This window comes from Mixophyes fleayi, chromosome 5 (genome assembly GCF_038048845.1).
Source record: "Mixophyes fleayi isolate aMixFle1 chromosome 5, aMixFle1.hap1, whole genome shotgun sequence".
Lineage (NCBI taxonomy): Eukaryota > Metazoa > Chordata > Amphibia > Anura > Limnodynastidae > Mixophyes > Mixophyes fleayi.
The window spans coordinates 13,818,458-13,838,361 of NC_134406.1; the positions used below are offsets into that span (position 1 = coordinate 13,818,458).

The following is a 19,904-nucleotide window of genomic DNA, read 5'->3' on the forward strand; positions in this document are numbered from 1 at the left end:
TATCATTGTACCATACGAACCATCACGTTTACCACGTTTCTTTCACATATCAGGCTTCTGAACGTCTATAGATTACATTTTATTGCTTTTAATACCTATACAAATGCAGATAAAGGTGACAATGAGATGTATGTCCAGCCAGCATTCAAATATGATACAGCATTTGCCTCATATAAAGGAACTAGGTTACAATGCTGATCCCATATCAGGACGTGCAGTCAGAAATTAGAGCAGAGCAGATGTAATGCCTCTGGCTATAAAAATAAAAGTCTTATTAAATCTTATTTTTTATTCATTATTGCTATAATGATTTAGAGTGTTGTCTATGAAAACCTATGTTTATAGTTTACCTGTCTGCAACACACAGTGGAGTGTGCAATGTAAATATGAAGGAATGGATGTGTAAAACAGTCTTCTGCTATCTAATGTATAAGGGGAGTTTGCTTGCAGAGCTCACCATTCAGTACACCGAGAGCTCTCCTGTCAATCTTACTGATGTGTAATAATCCTCTCACAATAGAATAAACTTGGGGGTGTGACCAATGGCAAGAAACATCTGTGAGATAATTGGAGGGAGGGCATGACATCACTGGGGGTGTGGCTAGGTCTAGAAAGGACAAAAACTATGACACAGTAGACACAACTACATAACCTGTGCCGAGGCACAAAGTATGTCTAGCATATCCATTACCTTTTTCTCAGCATAATAATCATTATTTTTTTCTCTTTAGAGAACTACAAATAAATGTAACAAAGTAAAGTTGCAGGAAACATCCAACTGATCCTGGTAATAGTACAAGCTTAATGCTTCTAAGGGAACCCTAAACCTCAGTACATCGGTTTGGCTCTGCATGTCTCCCTGTGCATTCATTAGCATGTTTCAGCAAGCATGTTTATACAGCCAGCCTCTCAGGGATCTCTGGGACACGGAATGACCTTAAACAATTCCTAAGACGTTCTCTGCATATCTCCTATCAAGACTTCAGCTAGGAAGTTTGGCAATAAATACATTTTTGGTATTCTCAGTACAGTATGAAACAAACAAGATATTGAATGGGAGCAAGATCACCAACCTGTATGGAGTACATGATGATTCTAAAACAGGAAACTGCAAACTCATTTGATTCCCACAGCTTGTGATGGTCTAAATGTCTACAAAATTAAAAAAAATAACAATTTAGTATCCAAGTTCTATACATAATATTACTAGATCATTATTAGTATGCAGTATTTATCACACCAACTACCAGCTCTCCATAGAACAGAACAGTGCCTCCTGTAGGTTAAGGACAGATATTACATGACTGCTGACAGTGTCATTAATACTGAACAGAAGAGCCACGCTATACATCTTCCCTTATACTCCCTATACTTTAATAGTGAATGGATTATTCTTCCACCATAAAACATTTTCTTGCCAATGCAATCTTGCTCGTTTTTTTTTGACAAGTGATTCTGAATGAGTTCATACTGCGCTACAAGTGACGAGCTGTGTGTACACAGTATAATGACAGTGCACGGTACCTGTAACTTAATTAAGTGGCATGGCAACTGTACTGCACTGGGAAACAGCACTGACAATCTGCATCCTACCCACTGGGAACATGAATCTCATTACAGGAGGATGATACAAGCTGTTCCTACCTTCCAGCGTACAATTGTGAATCATCTTAACTACATTTTTTGGAAAAATAAACCAATACTACACTAGAACCAGGCTGTTACATTCAAATAGTTAGATTTTAAATATCGTACAGTGAAAGACATAAACTGTGTTCTTATGTTACCGGTGTGAGTATTAGAATAAATTCAGGGACATCTGCCGAGGATTCCTTGGTCGGCCCATCTGTGCTCACCTATTATAATCACTACTAAGCATTATAATTACTGTTTACCGCTGACCATGTTACACAGCGCTGTACAGAGAATATTTGTCATTCACATCAGTTCCTGTCCCACTGGAGCCTCCAGTCTGTATTCCCTACAACACCCACACACTACGGTGCACTTGTCAGCAACCACGCAGATAGGGCATTACTTTCCTATGACACTTCCATAGGTTTGTGTTGTATGACTGTAAAATAAGAGAAAGCACGTAAAACCATCCCAAATCTGACTCATTGTGCGACACTCAGGGAATTTAAGCAGCACTGTTATAGCAGCCTCCAGTCATGGGCAGATGGACACTTTTTTCTAGCTTTGGGTGAAGTTCTAGAAGATGAACATTAGTTTAGTATCACTTATCTGGGATCCAACGGGTCCCCCAATGTCTGCCGCTGTGCGCCAAACAATAGACCATGCGCTAGCTATATAGAAAACCCCCCCCCTCAGTGGGAAATAAGGAAAGCAGGAGCATTCTGCGGCAGACACTGGGGGGGGGCAGCACGGTGGCTCAGTGGTTAGCACTTCTGCCTCACAGCACTGGGAGCTTGTATGTTCTCCCCGTGTTTGCGTGGGTTTCCTCCGGGTGCTCCAGTTTGCTACCACACTCCAAAAACATACTGGTAGGTTAATTGGCTGCTAACAAATTGACTCTAATGTGTGTGTGTGTGTGTGTGTGTGTGTGTGTGTGTGTGTGTGTGTGTGTGTGTGTGTGTGTGTGTGCGCGTGTGTGCGTGTGTGCGTGTGTGTTAGGGAATTTAGACTGTAAGCACCAATGGGGTAGGGAATGATGTGAGTTCTCTGTACAGCGCTGCGGAATTAGTGGCGCTATATAAATAAATGGTGATGATGATGATAGTGCATGCATGCACCATGAGGCTCCAAAGTCAGAGGTATTGCGATATTTTAAAGTCAGGGCAAGGGCTAATAGCTCAGGGACGTTTAAAGTCAGGGCTAGCGCAAACTCGCTACACTAACACTCAACAATAACCAGGACATTGCAAGGACACCAAGGTTGAAGGTTGACCTCAATATACTTTAAACAATCAGGAAGTCTCTTCAGGTTTACATCAGTCATATCTAATATAATTACAGTGGTTTATTAGTGGTCTCCCACAGTATTCATATTTACAACTGTCTATTCAAGAAAGACTAAGAGCTGTATTTTTACAAATAATAATTCTGAATCCCCCTCTAATACGCCTCACAGGGCACAGGCTATTAAAATATTGAGATGTGGTAGTGAAAGAAAACAGGTATTTTGCGCCAGCTATAACGGCATTAATCAGGAGACTACACAAGAGCACAGCATAATGGGAATGTAATTACAACCTCGCTTCATTAAAGACACAACTCGGAGAGAGCAGATTTTTTTCACGCTGTGAAGTATAGTCTATACCGACAATAACCTTCCCTCTAATTAAGAGCATAAAAAACACCAAACCAAAAGAAACTTGAGTTCTTAGCGTTGAAAAGAAAAACATAAACACTTTAAAGGGGGGAAAACACAGTACATGAGGCAGAGAAGCCAGATCTATACAAAATAAATGAGTAATCTGTATTTAGAATATTCAAGGGAAATCAAATGCAAGCGCATGAAAAATTAAATGTAAGAAACCATTTATAACATTGTGCAGTCATTTTTTTTTTTATTATTAAACCACAATTAGTGTATACAGTTCTGGGAAAACAGGAACTGGAAGTCTTGGCTTGGTTTGGACATGGTTCTTAGGTCCACTTTGCTTTCAGAAGAACAACTGTCCTATATAGCTAATAATGTTCCCTTTTCATACTGACTATATTGATCCTTTGGCCAATGTTCCAGTGATAATGGGATATTACTCATCCTTACGTCACACTGCCTTGTTAATATACAGTATATTGTCTGCATTGCAGCTTGTTTTATTTTCTGTTACCTATAACTATGCAGAGTTCTGTGTACCTAGCGACATTGCAAAACTAGACAACCACATCTGTGACCGCTTCCTCGCATACTGAGATTATGCCACATTCCCTCACCCCGTTATATCATCATCATCAGTTATTCATATAGCGCCACTAATTCCGCAGCGCTGTACAGAGAACTCACTCTCATCAGTCCCTGCCCCATTGGAGCTTACAGTCTAAATTCCCTAACACACACAGACAGACCTGTAAACGATCGAATTGTGCATTGGAAAAGAGTTTCACAGAGGCGCAATGTTCCAGCGACACAATGGTTTAACTGCGTCCTAACCCCCAGCAACCAATCATTTCTTTGAATGAGTGTGACTAGCACAAGGTTGGCAGAATCTGGTTGGTTGGTGCATGTTATGAAACACACACACACACACACATGTATCCAGTATTCTACTTACGCAAACACTGGCCTGACGGCATTATTCATGTTTCCATAAGCAGCTCTGCCCAGCAGTTCCCTGAAGCAGTTTTCAGCCAAGATACTGGGGGTCTCCTCCTTATCACCCACGACTGAGGGGGATGCAGGTGGGCCGGGGCGGCTGCAGAGAAACGCATCATTCACAATAAGCTGTTTGCTAAGTGTAGGCGGCTGACAAACATTCAAGGGAAAATAACTGATGTATGACTTTCATTTTGACAAAAGAATTCAGTCTGTGCTGATGGAGATCATAAGCACAGATACGTTATATATTTATTTGTAAAGACATTACCTTCTCTTATAGATCTGTGAACAGTCACTATAATAAGCTAGAAAAAACATGAAAGTTCATTTTTAGATAAATAAAGGGAAAACAAATGGCTGTGCTGTGTACGTGTGACTTACTAAAAATAAACATTTATATAAAAAAAAAACAAAAAAAAAACCTCACCCTAAGGGGGGTATTAAATTGACCGCGAGTTATTTTTTAATACAGTGTTAAATCATATTAATGTGGTTTTTCTTCATTTTGGAGCATATTAACTTTACCCACTATTCAATTAAATTTTTAACGTACCATTTTTGCTCAAACGGTCCTATCGCACTCAAGTAGAAGGTCTATTGAAAGTATAGGGTGAGTGACAGGCAGCCGCGTTAAAAGCTATTAAATTATTTTTTAACGCGGTGCGTTAAGGCCAATATGCTGTTTTATCTCGCACCCCTTTGGGGAGGGGGTGCTAAAAATAAAAAAAACCTAAGAAAACTATTTGAAATCATGTAATAATGAAAAAAAAAAAAAAAATTATATATATATATATATATATATATATATATATATATATATAAACTATGTTTATCATTAATGTATAACATGAAAAAGTTGATTCTATTTTAAAAAATGAAAGAAAAAAAAACCATAAAAATTTAAAAAACAAAAAAATAATTAATTATATGTATGTATGTTTTTTTGTACTAATATGTATGTACTAATGTGTTTTGACATGGTATAGATGATTCTATAGTAAAAAATAGCAAAATAAAAAAATATGCTAAAAGAAAGTACTGTATGTTGATATGATCAAATAGAATGGTTGTGTAATGCAATCTAATGTATGCCGATTTTTTTATTTTTTATACATGACTGCGTTAAACCATCCACTTCACTCCCCTAAAAAATTGCAAGCACCAATGATTAAAGCACGAGTTTTAACGCTGCGTTAAATAAAAACGGTTGCTCTAGCAGGTAAAAACCCGTGCAGGATTTTTTTATTTTTTTTTATATTTTATTTTATTTGCAGGGGGAAAAAAAATCTTGCGGTCAATTGAATACCCCCTAAATGACAAGGCCTGAGCTTAAAGTGTGTGACTTTATATAGGCAGGTTTAAATAAAGAGAGAGAGGGAGAAAGAGAGCTCATTTCAAAATCAGGTTGACCATATAATTAAAAAGCCTTTGCTTGACAATATTATATATCAAAGGCTGTGAATTACAGAGCTGAATATACATGACATAACTGAAGGGGTTAATGTTATCTAAATATGTCTGCCATACTTTCCTTAACTGTTCTGCAGCATGCTGCTATGTTAGCAGGGAGGTGCTACTAAAACTAAAAAAATCAGAGAGTGACTGACAGCCAGGCAGACTTGCTTTGCAAAAAGTCAGTGTGGATAGAGACAAAGCTTTTTGACTTGTATTATATGCTGTAAGAGAACAGTCCTAAAGGTGTGGGAGAAGCTTCCGCTTTAGAGTTTAGTAGTCCTTTAACTCTAAAAAGGAGCCCAGTGACATTAACATATCCAACATAATTGTTCTTCTTCTTCTCCCTCTATAGATGGATCACTTAATGAACTCACTACTAGATACTCAAAAAGACACAGAAAATCACAATGAAAAGTAAATCATATCCAATTACTTTGGGTCCCTTAAAAAGTGGGAGGCACATATTGAAACCGTTTTAATTCCTATAACGTTCATCTGATTTGGATGTAAATACCCTCAAATTAAAGCTGAAAGTCTGCAGTTAGAGCACATCGTGTTAGTTTCATTTCAAATCCATTGTGGTGGTGTATAGAGCCCAAAATATGAGAATTGTGTCTATGTCCCAATATTTATGGACTTTACTGTATCTCTAGATCTATCTATCTATCTATCCAACTACCTGTCCCCTGATCCTCCCCTCAGTTACTTCCACCTACTGTTTCCTCTTCTGCTGCAATAACTTAACACCTCTAGGGCAAAGCGGAGGTCCAAGTGGCAGGGGGCTTTGTGACGTGATTCATGGCATAATGGACCCCCCACTTCAATAAGGAAGTGGGAGGGGAATCTGCATCACTCTCCAGGGAGCCCAGGAGAAATACCAGGAAAATGGGATTTTCGTTGCTAGTTGCAAAGTTAGGAAACTGTGTAATCACACACCCATGTTATCTTGAGTTAAAGTAGCAGCCATTTCAGTGTTTTCAGAGTTAGAAGTAAATGGTTGTCCTAATTGGAGGATGTCAAACCCATGGCTCTGTTAGCTGAAGGCTGATTGGATGAGCCATGGTGATTCTATTATTTGGAAGAACAAGAGATCAAGGCAGATGGAGCGAAAGTTTTTTTCATATCAAATGGAGCACAGATGGGGTCACTTCTATATACAGACACTCAGGAGAGTTTACCAGAGACACAGAATTGCACTGAATGACAGACACAGCGACTTGCCCAGCAATATTAAGACTTTCCAAGCTTACGCATACCTTTCATTGTCTTCCATCTTCTGCATATTAAACAGCAATGAAGGAACTATTTTATCCATGTGCTGTGGTTCCCATATTGTTGCGCGGAGCTCGTCGTTCACAGTTTTACGGACAACTCCTTGGATACCGCGGATTCCTGCAATTCTTATTCTAAATGAGGGAATAAAAAAAAAAAGAATCTGTTGGACAAAATAATGCACCCAATGCAGCATTTCATCTAGGGAATAAGAGGTTACCATGAAAGTTTCAGAATTAATTAAAAATTTAAAATTTTGACAATTTAAATATTACTATTTTACAATTATATCTGCAGACCATACAGATCATGCCACCCTGAATACAATTAGGTACATTTAGCGCATTTAGAGGGCTTTGTGGGCGAGGGTGAGGAGTTTTTATAGGATTCTGAAGCGGAGGGGAAGCCATTGTAGAGCTTGACAGAGAGGGAAGACAGGTAAAGACCGGCGGGTGATGAAGATAAGTTGGGCTGCAACGTTCAGTACGGACGGAAGTGGAGCGAGACGAGAGCGTGGGGGCCGGTGAGGAAGTTTCAGTAATGCAGGTGGGAGATAGTGAGAGTGTGGATGAGAGTTTTAGTGGCATCAGTGGAGAGGAAGGGTCTGATCCAGGGTATATTGTAGAGGTGGAAGCAGCAGGATTGGGCAAGAGGTTGTATGTGAGAGGTGAAGGAGGAGGAGTCAAGTGTGACCCCCAGGCAACGAATTTGGGATGAAAAGGAAATGATTGTAAAACCAATGGTGCTGGAGAGGGCGGTAGGGGAGGATTCTCTAGAGAGGGGGAAGATAATGAGATCGGATTTGGCCATATTGAGATAATGTTGGGACATCCAGGAAGAAATGGAAGAGATGCAGCAGGAACCCTTGTTGAGGATGGAAGAGGAGAGGCAGATGTGGGTGTCATCAGCATAGAGATGGTACTGGAGGCAGAACGAGCTGATAAGATCACCCAGTGAAGGTGTACAAAGAAAGGAGCAGAGGGCCAAGGACGGAGCCCTGAGTGACTCCTACAGGAAGTGGGGAAGAGGCGGATGAGGAGCCAGAGGAAGAGACACAGAAGGAGCGGTTAGAGAGATGGGAATTGAACCAAGAGAGGACAGTGTCAGAACGGCCAAAAGAGCACAGGATGTTAACCAGGAGAGGGTTATCAACTGTTTTGAAGGCTGCAGAAAGATCCAAGAGCATGAGAAGGGAGAGGGGCCTTTGGATATGGCAGATAAAAGGTCATTAGTGACTTTAGCTATGGCAGTTTCAGTTTAGGAATCTTACAGTAACTTGTGAAGTTTGACTTGGCTTAATGACACCAACATGGATTCAAAGTGTAGTCTGAATGCAAGAAAGAATCTTCTGGTGAGGTGTAGCTTGTTCCAGTGTGTTCAGTAGAAATCTGTTTTTCAGCAGTTTGCTCTGAAAATAACTCTGTATCATAAACCTTGGTGTGATGCTGTTCCTCTCCGTAAAAGGAGTTACCCTGTTGTTGTTTGCTTGAGTGACGGTGGGATTTGGGGGTTGTCTTTTAGGGTTTTCACCACTTACATCTCCCGAATCACTGGAGTGATTCAGACACACAGGACACACTGTTTGAATCTAGTTAAGCTACTTAACATTCATTAGTCATGAAATATCATGCAGAATTCAAAAAATATATACTTGCTTTAACAACATGTGTGTCTGTCAATGATTGTCTTTTATTAATGACTTGTGCTCCTCTGCCGGATGCTACACACCAGATAAGTGTCCTACGGGTGCTCCGTTTTTCTCCCACACTCCAAAAACATACTGGTATCTCTGGCCCTTCTTCAACTGAATCCGCCTGATATCCCAGCTCACCACAGGTATGTTGCTGGACATATCTTAATAGTCGCTAGAGCGACTATCGCTTAGAACTGGAAGAACCCGGCTCCTCCGCCTCTCTCAGCAAACACCCAGCACAGTTACGTGATGGAAACTATCGGTTTTCAAGTATTCCACTTCAGTGTTCTCCCCCATGATGTAATGGTTCTCCTGGTCCGACTATTACGCTACCCATTTGGCCGCGGCCTCGCCCTCTAGGTCCAGTTAGGCTTCACATCTCTTTCTTTGGGCTGACCATAAGTGGGGCCCTTTTGCACTCCATTGACCTCATTCCTAGGGCGGTTCCCGGTGATGTCTCCTTCCCCCACCTTCCCCATTTCTTTTCTTTAGATTGTGGTCCACCCCTGTCTTTTATGTTTTTTTTGTTTCTCGTGACTTTTTTGATGTGTATATATTTATTGTAACTGACACATTTATTTGCCATTTAAGCTATGATTGTTTACATACTGGTAGGTTAATTGGCGTCTGACGAAATTAGTCCTAGTGTGTGTGTCGCCGTGTGATATGGAATATAGAGTAAGCTTCACCAGGGCATGGGCTAATGTCAATTATTAAACATATTGTGTAAAGCGCTGCGTAATAGAGAGAGAGATATAGGGAGACTATTATACATTGTTTGAGGTGGTGACTTAGTACAGACTTTTATAAGCACTATAATTTATTGTCTTCGTCACCTTTCCTCTGCCATACAGAACCCATCTAAAAGTTTGGGGGGTTATATTACACACAAGCCTTGCTTAATAGAGCATTTAGACAAAGAATAAAAAGTCTATTTAATACTACGCATTTCCCAGGCAGTTTCACACAATGAAGGCTGCCATTGTACGGCCTATACTTCATGAGTAAAGCCAATCAGGAATAGGAATCAGTGATATCACTGAGGCATGAGGCACCAAGTTTAGATGTCTCCATGGCTCCTCATTTTCTTTTAACCTACTCTGTTTGGACTTCTGGATCGCTGTGACATGAATGACACATGGCACTGAACCGAGAAACAAAGAAATCATAACGTCTGTGATACGAAGGGGTGTCTTCTTCTATGTTCGCAAACTTGACAAACTGCAAAACAAAACAAAAAGACACAGGACGTAAATACAGGACGTAAATACACACAGTGCTCCTGAATGAACATATCTGAAAAATGGAAATCCGTGCACGCTCAAGTAGCTACTTCTGCTTCTATACTGGGGGTATTCAATTGTTAGTGAGATTTTTTTCCCCCCGCCGTGTAAAAAAAAATAATCTCCCGGCGTTGCTCCCGGTAATAGCGACCATTTGGAGTTAGCGCAACAGGAAAACTTGTGCAATTCAATTGAAAAAGAGGGAACGCTGCCCCCGCGCGTTAAAAATTGTGTGTGCGAGATTTTAGGGGAGTTTTAACACTGTCATGTATAACACAAAAAAAAGTTTTGCATACATTTCCATACATTAGATTGCATTACACATTGATAATACCTACATTACAGTATTTTCTTTTTAAATAATTTTTTATTGAACTATTTTTTACCATACAATCATCTATACCATGTCAAAACACATTACTACATTCATATTTGTACCAAAAAACATACATAAAAATAATTAGTGATTTTATTTTTTATTTCAATATTTTTTCACAAGAAAATCAACTAATGGGGTATTACACAAGTTAAGCATTAGCGATAAATACAAGTTTAACTTTTCTTCAACATTTGTACATGATTTCAAATACTTATCAGAGGTTTTTTACTTTTAACACACCCCAAGGAGGTGCGAGATAAAACAGCATATTTGCCTGTTTTACCCGCCGGATTAAAAAACAATTGAATAGCTTTTAACGCGGCTGCCTCTCACACACCCTATACTTTCAATAGACCTTCTACTGGAGCGCGAGAGGACCGTTTCATGAAAAAAAAGACGTAGCGTTACAAATGGAATCGAATTGCGAGTAAAGTTCACATGCTCGAAAATGATAAAAAACAGGGTTAAAATGGCTTAACACGTTAAAAAAAAACAACTCACTGACAAGTGAATACCCCCCAAAGAGTAACAACTGGATTCCTGCAGACATGGCGACAAGCACATATACAAGCAAACAAATTAAAGTTGTCTGAAGGTGGAAAACATTTATAAGCTCATATTCTACTACACATACATGTGAACAGTACAAGAATATGGTAAATGTCAAAGATTCACCATTTACGGTAAACACGCCGATTTATTTTGTAACATTATCATTATCCTTCTTTGTTTCAAATACACCAACTGATAAAGCTACATTTCTTTCAGTCATGGATTTCAGCTTCTCAGAGAACCAGGCTTATAAATAGCTCTGGTAGGCGATTAAAGAGATAACATCAAAAAGAGCTGTGGATGCCAGAGGAGAACTTTCTTGACCTACTTTTGCAAGAAGAGTATTTTATGAATATTTTACAGATAAGAATATCGCATCTAAATAAAGACTGAGTCTTGTGTTGGAGGGTTTGACAGTAAGGCGTACAATTACTGAACCACAAAAATAAACGCTTGGCTACTAATGCTAAAAAAAAAAAGTACGTTCCTTTTAAGAAAGAAAGTGTTTGGTTCTAGTTAAAATCATATATAAATCAATAAAATATAATTTGTGTATGTATAGTGGATTTGCATTATATTTATATCCGAAGGACCTGATTCATTAAGGAAAACAAAGCAAAAAACAAAAACAAAAAACGGGTACATTTTCTCCTGGACAAACCATGTTAGAATGCAATGGGTGCAAATTAGTTTTTTTATTTTACACATAAATTAAATGCTGGCTGGACATAAATACTTGATAGCTTTATTTGTACACTGAAATTTAAAATTGATCTAGCACATGCCCTACCCCAACTATAAATCTGTCTCCACATTTTAAATTTACCTTCCCCTACAATGCAACATGGTTTTTCCAAGGTGAAAAGTTACTCATTTTTTTTTTTTGCTTTGGTCTCCTTAATGACTCAGGCCCGATGTGTACCGTAAAAATACCAACATGGTCATTATATTCACAAAAGTTTTATTTATTGAAAGGTGGTGGTAATAAAGGGATAGTGAAGTGGCAGGAGGTTGAATTTTTGCTCGGTGCGCCCCCATGGACATCTACGCGCAATTCTAGGGGTTGGGTACTAAATTGCGATGCTGGTAAAACAGACACTACGCTTTTTAGCTGTGACGTCATTCCCGTGCGCTGGACAGTGTGCAATTTATTGAAAGTCAGCTCTTCCAAGAGTCACACAGTCGAAGATGTCGGGAATGGCAGTTTCGTCATCACGCTGTAAGGGTAAGTACTGTCGGTGTGGTGGTAGTCGGGAATTCTAGTTCGCAGAAGTGTCAACTGAGAGCAGGGAGTAGATCTACACCTTAATGTGCTCCGAAGCGCATGTGTGCAAAACCAAGGCATTCTGCTGTGTGCACCAAGTGGGCTTTGTAAATAACCTCCATTGTCTGTAGAATCTAGAAAAGGATACTTCAGGGATCCGCACAAAGCCTAATAAGGAGGACACGTCATCCATGTGAAAAATATAAAAGCGCCGTTACTCAATGTATCAAGCCGTAAGAAAGCTGAGGCAAAATTTAACTGAGCTGATGCAATAAGGTTTTAAATAAAACTTAGCGACATGACACAGGGGAGGCAGTCACTGTGTGGACTGGATCTACAGGCACAAGAAAGCCGCCTATTTATTCCAATAGAAACAAGAACCTTGTCAATATCTGTGATAAAACGTCTGCCTGATGTCATTGGTTCCCAGCGATTCTAACAGAACACTGGACAGACAAGAAGTTGGCTCACAACGTGCAGATGGGCTCATCAATTAAATTGTAGGTAGAGGTATCATGGAACATGAATATAAAATTGTACTTTTATTAATGGTGTTTAAAATTACCAGCGAAATATCTAAAATAATGAGACAAATAGAAACAAACAATGTGTGGATTTAAAATCAGCTGGATGCACTAATTGCCATATTCTCAAATAAAAATGGGGAATATCCTATATGAAATAGGCACAATTGTTATATATTATATTGGTAAGGTAGGTATAATTTATAGGAATATGTATTCTCCTAAATATTAATTCCTCCAAATAAGTTATCTTTTATATTTTTTCTTTGCTGATAATCCCCATACCACATCTTCTATAAGAGTCTCTATAAACATGTGGATAGAAGGCAGATCTCAGTGTAGATATTGCCAGCTAACCTGCTAGTTCTTGTATAACAAATGATGACATAACTGCTGCCTATGTTTGAATAGTTAATACAAGGAGTAAATTGCTGCCTACCTCCTAAGAACTCCAAACTAACTTTGGGTTTAAAGGAGCAGTGTGCCTTAATTAGCAACCCCTATTTTTTTAATAGGAAACAGCAAGTGCATCCAGTGAGACGCCGACGCACGTTTCGCTTGTGTGTGCTTATTCAAGGCAAGCAAGTTTTTCCCAGTGATTCTGTATGCTGCAGCCTTGTGAATATTGCTCCATCCCAGTAAATAATGGAACAATTAGCAGTTATGTGAGGAGGGGAATGTAGGCAGCAGGAAGCCACAGACTGAGAGTTATATAGTGAAAGGAGCAAGGTCCCCATCAGCACAGAGTATATCAGGAGATGAGTGATGTGTCAGTGAGGACAGTACAGCATGTGACAGGGGCAGTGACATGATGCGAGGAGGGAAACAGTAGAGTATTGGCGTTAAGCTCCGGTCACACTGAAGTTAGAAACTTATGTGAGACGTGTCTCCATAAGGAAGAAAAGCTTGTCCGAGTGTCAGAGCCATAACTATCAACTCTTTCCAGACACCAAATTTCACATCCCACCCACTCCAGACACCCCCTGATGCCTCCAAGTAAAACAGCACAACCAACTCCTATACTGTATGTCGGCTTGGAAGCAAGTTTCAAACGGGAGGAGCTACACCAACATGCAGCCAATCCAATCATTGTTAACAAAACAGCGCAGTCATGTGAGTCTCCTGTCGCACTAATGCAGGAAAATGGTGTTGTGAAACCATCATCATTATCATCATCTATTTATTTATACATATGAAACTAAATACATTACACCTATTTTGAGGTTTTGAACCCAATTAATGTGAGACGCAGAAACCAAGCAATAAAGCAAATACATTACACAATACTGAACGGTTTTCCGGGCAGACAGACTAGGTTCGATAAATATTGTGCACAATTATTATATCATTGTAGTATTAATTAGTACTTTATGCAGATGTTCGCACTGACTTCAGACAAGTATTACCTCTCCATGAATAATGATAGCGTTACTTTGTATAATCTTTCAAAGGAATACAGATATTTAATCTTCTTTAACCTCTTCGTATTATAAATTAATAAATAGGAGATGAAAATTATCCTTTGAAATATACCTCTCTGTTCATATCTCATTCACCTCCCCTTAATAGCAAAACATTGGAGTTCCCAGCTATGTAACCCTTAGAGATGTGGTTAGTATATAGGAGCGCTTTGCTCTGTCTTCTATTCGGGTTGCTATGGCAACCGCTGTAATCCCCGGTGGTCTAGGAGGAAACCGGAAGTGGGGCAGGACTCCAATGTCCGATTTGCGCTACTGCGCATTCCCAGACCCCAATAACCGGAAGTTCGGCTTTCGAGCCGTTACTTCCATAGCAGACACATAGGGGACAAGTCACAGCTTAGAGAGCTGCGTGGTGCATGTAATGTAAAACCCCAAAAAGCCCTTGTACAGTAACCGGAGGCTCCATACAGTAAGATAGGAGAGTATTTGTGCCACCACAATAAACTGCACGGCTGTGCAGTATAGTACAATGCCTGCATCTGCATATCTATATGAGCGAGCATATGTAACAGCATATCTACAAGAGTGTATAAGTATATACAAGACTGCATATAAACTGTTGTTACTGCTGTGCTACAAGCAACTGTGAGTAACTGCGTTCATCTGTTGTTATCATCTTTAAATAAAAAGCAACCTGTTTAAGTTACAAAAGCGTTGTAGCTTAACATCCACATTAACAACGCTGAACACCTTTAGTAACATCAGAAGTTATAACCAATAACTGATTCATTAAGGAAAATTAAGCAAAAAATTGAGCAAGTTTTCTTACTCAAGTTTTCTGGACAAAACCATGTTACAATGCAAGGGGTGCAAATTAGTTTATTATTCTGCACATAAGGAAAAGACTGTCTGTTTTTTCCATGTAGCACACAAATACTTGATAGCTTATTTGTACACTGAAATGTAAAGTTGATCTAGGACATGCTCTACATCAACTATCAATCTGCCATCACAATTTAAATTTACCTCCCCCTCCAATGCAACATGGTTTTGCCTTACTTGCTTACTTTTGCTTAACTTTCCTTAATGAGTCAGGCCCATTGTGCCATTTCCAGAAATTCAAGGTTTAAAGAGAAGTTAGAGCGAACGCCCAAACGGGCCCAGAAACATGTAGATTTGCTGCATGGCAGTGCCTGGATAGTTGGACCACACTCCTAGAACACCCCAGTGGCAGAGACCAGATATGTCTATTTGAGTCATGTTACAAACACAGCTGCATTGTCTGATACAACATACTGTAACGAGAGATAGAGAGACTTACAGCACTGGATACTTACAGAATTGGTTCCATACACTTGCAGCTTCGGTTCTCCTGACTCCAGAAGTTTGGCCACCATGTGCAGAAAGCTTTCTACGAAGGGCTTGATGCTCTGGGAATGGCAGGCCATAAGCAGCTGGTCTAAGGCCTCCATTGCAATGAACACGTTGCTTGGAAAAAGAAGAAAACACAAATGCACATTCCAATACTAAGGATTTATCAATAACTTTACTGGCAGATTAGCTGATATTAGAGGCTAGTTTTATCAAGTAACTTATGATCACTGAAGTACAACTGATTGGTCGAGGTTGATGCGAGATCCAGCGCTTCCTCCTCATGTTGGTGGTTACCAGATCAAACCAAATTGGTAAAAGAGACCAACTCACACTCTGGATGCTTCAAACACATGTAACTATCCTTCCTGGCGGATGGAAACATCGGTGCTGCCACAAGAAATACACGGCTGGGTATATGTCCCATATATCCATCATCCTATAATAGATTTTTTATGTAAACAGTTGAGGAAGCGGAGACACTCTACACCAGGCCTAGTTTTTCAGGAGTTGTGAAACTACAAGCCCCAGCATGCTTTGCCAGCTGAGAGCCAGCCGATAGCTGGCGGGTATGCTGGGACTTGTACACCTGGAGAGCCACAGATTGGCCAGGGCTGGACTATACACTCTAAGCGAATCATCAAGTCCAATATTTTTATTTATTTTTATAAATTGAAGCCTATTACAGTAATGATGTCATACACTGGAGGTAGTAATTCATATTTATGGAGGCTGAACCGGATTTCTTAATAGAGTGCTTTCATTGGGATTTCATTTTCAGTAGATTTTTAGACTCCGAAGATCTATATAGATCTTCTACAAGTTTATTAAAGTGACCACAGTAAAGAATGGTCACTTGTTATACATAAAAGTGAAAAACAAGGGTTCTTTTACAATATATTATATAGGTATATGTCCTATTTATGTATCTATACTATATTCACTTCTTACAATAGGAACATGCAGAGAAACGCGAAATGGTGAACAACTATAATAAAACAACCTTATTTTCACAACTACAGATATCAGCTTAAGATAAAGAAGAAGTTTATAGCATTGAATGAAGACCAGAGTTCTTGTATCCTGTAACCAGTAAACAGACTGCATACTGACTGACAAGATATTTACAATCCCACTTTGCATTATGGAAATTTGTCTATGAACACAAATCAGCTTCACTCACCCATAACGGTGTCTGACCACATCTCTGCTCAATCTCTCGGCAAGGTAGGCACCGATCCGGTCCAGCTTTTCAGGGGCCGAGACAGCATAGAACGTCAGCTTTTCCATGTCCGATTTAACAAGTCCATCCTTTAATACCAAAAATAATAGACATTTATAGATGTGTCAAACATGGCTTGTGAAAGAACTGAACATGTTACGTTTAAAAAAGTGTTCTCCTACTCCAGTGGATCCCAAACTTTTTCAGTTCAAGGCACCCTTAGGGTCTCCATAATTTTTTCAAGGCACCCCTAAGCCAAAATAATTACCAATTAGTCCCCCGCCTTGCTTACCCCTGGCCCTGCCTGAGGCACCCCTGTGAGATTGCCGAGGCACCCCGGGGAGCCTAGGCGCACAGTTTGGGAACCACTCTCCTACTCTACACAAAGTGGAGGTAATTTAATAGCCTAAACTAACATTCATGAGGACGCAGCCTACTGGGTCACTAAGAGGTCGTGAAAACTTTGTTCAGACTTTTCCCAATCTTCCCTTACAGCTTGGTGAACACAAGGCGTGAAGCAATGTTTTCATCCCAATCAGCTATAGCCACAGCACTGCATTAAGTGGACGTGCAGCTGTTGGTGCAGCGTAAATTGCAAAACATTGCACTGTGGATGCTCGACAGAGCACACATATATGCGCACATAGAGCATTGCCCACATCAAACACTTGTGCCTCCCTTCGACTGGATAGGCGGAGTGGGGGAGGGAAGGGGCGGTCCAACATAGGCTTCGTACAGTAAGCACGCATTAATGCAGATGCAGTTGCGGCACACCAGTACAGAGATGCATATACGCCTTACGGGTGTTAGAGATCAGGTGCAAATACACACCGATCATGATGCCGGTCACCAGCACGAGCTAGCTGTTTCTGATTGGCTGATTGCGAATTCACCTCTGAAGCTGATGGGGCTTTCAGTATGGATCATGTATCTAAAAATAGTACTTTTTTTTGCTACTTTCATTCATACATGAGAAGGAATAATACATCTGCTTTATTATATCAAGCCAAATAGTGAATGCATTTTTCTTCATCAAGGCAACTGCCCAATTACCAAAGCTTAATCTGGACAAATCTGGGATTATCCAATAGATTAGTAATAGGTTTGGCTTCACCAGCAATATCAAAACAACCCAACAGAAATGACATTAACAATAGTATAATGACTGTGACACTATTCTCTATCAACTTTGTTGCTGATTATGTATTGCAAATGCCAGCTGCAATTATCCTGTCAAACTTGATGCATCATTTATAAATTATGAGAATTAAAAAATAATATATATGTTACAGTACAAGTAAGGCCAGTAGTTGAAACAGATATATACTAAAGTCTGAATTATAATTCTGAATATTGTATCTTAAAAGAGTGTTTAGAGTGTTTATACTTGACTAAATAAATTCACCATGCTCTCTCTCACTCCTCTGCAGCAAGCTGCCATGGTATGAGGGAGGTGTCTTGAACCGAGCAGGCACAGTGTGACTGACAGCTTTACACACATACTCTGCAGAAATGTACTGTGCAGGTGGGAGGATTTATAAATAAGGGAAAAGGCAGTGAGGTCACAGCAGCTTGAATTACAGCGTCTTTATGAGTCTTAACGATATGTGAGGGGCTTCAACAGTTTCTAATTTAGTTTGGAGATCATTTTTCTGCAGTAGATTGTCAGCTTCCTGCAACAGAAAACGAATATCCTGTTCTGTTAATATAACTTACTTTAGGGTCTTCAGGAAAGATATTATCCACCAAACGCTTATACCGAGGCCGTAGAGCTCCGCAGCACCCACAGACACCTAGGAGACAAATACACTGATTACCCTGGAGTACAAATCACTTACAAGTAACAGAATTTATAATAAGTTTAAATAGCCGAAAACTAATTACATCACTTGTAAATGTCACCGAGTGCTCAGCTACTGAAGCAGATTCCTTTAGCAGACACACTGGCATTGGTTATAAATTACAGCTCCAGTTTTATAGTGAACAGTAGATAGTGGAGCATAATCATCATCACCATTTATTTATATAGCGCCACTAATTCCCCAGCACTGTACAGAGAACTCACTCACATCAGTCCCTGCCCCATTAGAGCTTACAGTCTAAATTCCCTAACACACACACACACACACACACACACACACACACAGAGACGACAGAGAGACGACAGAGAGACGACAGAGAGACAGAGAGCTTACAGTCTAAATTCCCTGACACACACACACACACAGAGACGACAGAGAGACAATGGTCAATTTTTGATACAGCTAATTAACCTACCAGTATGTTTTTGGAGTGTGGGAGGAAACCTGAGCACCCGGAGGAAACCCACGCAAACACGGGGAGACCATACAAACTCCACACAGATAAGGCCATGGTTGGGAATCGAACTCATGACCCCAGCGCTGTGAGGCAGAAGTGCTAACCACTGAGCCACTGTGCATAATTTTACCTTCCAGATGTGAAAAATAGCAACCCTGTAACACCCAGTTGGTGGTTTATAATGTGGATGCCTTAAATTGGACTTTACAGACTGTTATTATTGCTCTTACTAATCAGTTTAAAGATGTGCAAAGTATTGTCCTGCTCCTACTTATCCTTCAAAGAGCCACGCTGATACTAATTATAAAGAAATGCAGTTTGTATGCAGGAAAAAACAAAACAAACAAAAAAAAACAAAAAACAAAAACACAAAATGATCTCTATCATGCCAACATTGTCATCCCCTGCACAACTTACATTTATTTTTCATTTTTACTCTCAATATTGCCCAGTAGCAGAACGAGATCTTCACTCACTGGCTGAAAGGAGGCCCCGGCTCTACCCAAAAACGCTGGGGTTGTTTAAAGGGAACACACAGATGGGGATATAACTGGGAGCGGTTTTTCCAATAAACGGTTCACATTTTATTAGTTGGTCATGTAATATTTCATGAGAAAATGTTAATTCTTATGGACAAGTCCAGAGTAAAATTGGGATTTCTGCCCTACACAAAGAGGACTGTGCCCATTTAAGCTCCTGTACACAAGTTATCAGAAAGAAAAGAGCACCGAGCAACCAGGATCTGGAAGGAAACTTATTTCTCCTTCGACTTCTCACACGATTTCAGAAAGTACCTGTCAATCTCTATCAATGCAAACTGCTAATGTGCCCTAGAAACGTCTGCAGGATTTAAGATTATGCTACAAA

General features: G+C 39.8%; 1 protein-coding gene across 1 annotated transcript in view; it reads right to left on the reverse strand.

Moving 5' to 3' along the window:
* Positions 1-19,904, reverse strand: part of EFR3A (EFR3 homolog A) — a 108,391-nt gene that overhangs the window by 47,775 nt on the left and 40,712 nt on the right. The window contains exons 3-9 of the mRNA XM_075211701.1: positions 18,435-18,511; positions 16,680-16,807; positions 15,463-15,613; positions 9,802-9,923; positions 6,994-7,143; positions 4,239-4,379; positions 1,074-1,152 (exon numbers count right to left, since the gene is read on the reverse strand). Coding sequence (XP_075067802.1) covers positions 1,074-1,152; positions 4,239-4,379; positions 6,994-7,143; positions 9,802-9,923; positions 15,463-15,613; positions 16,680-16,807; positions 18,435-18,511 — 848 coding nt within the window. The remainder of the gene's footprint in view (positions 1-1,073; positions 1,153-4,238; positions 4,380-6,993; positions 7,144-9,801; positions 9,924-15,462; positions 15,614-16,679; positions 16,808-18,434; positions 18,512-19,904) is intronic.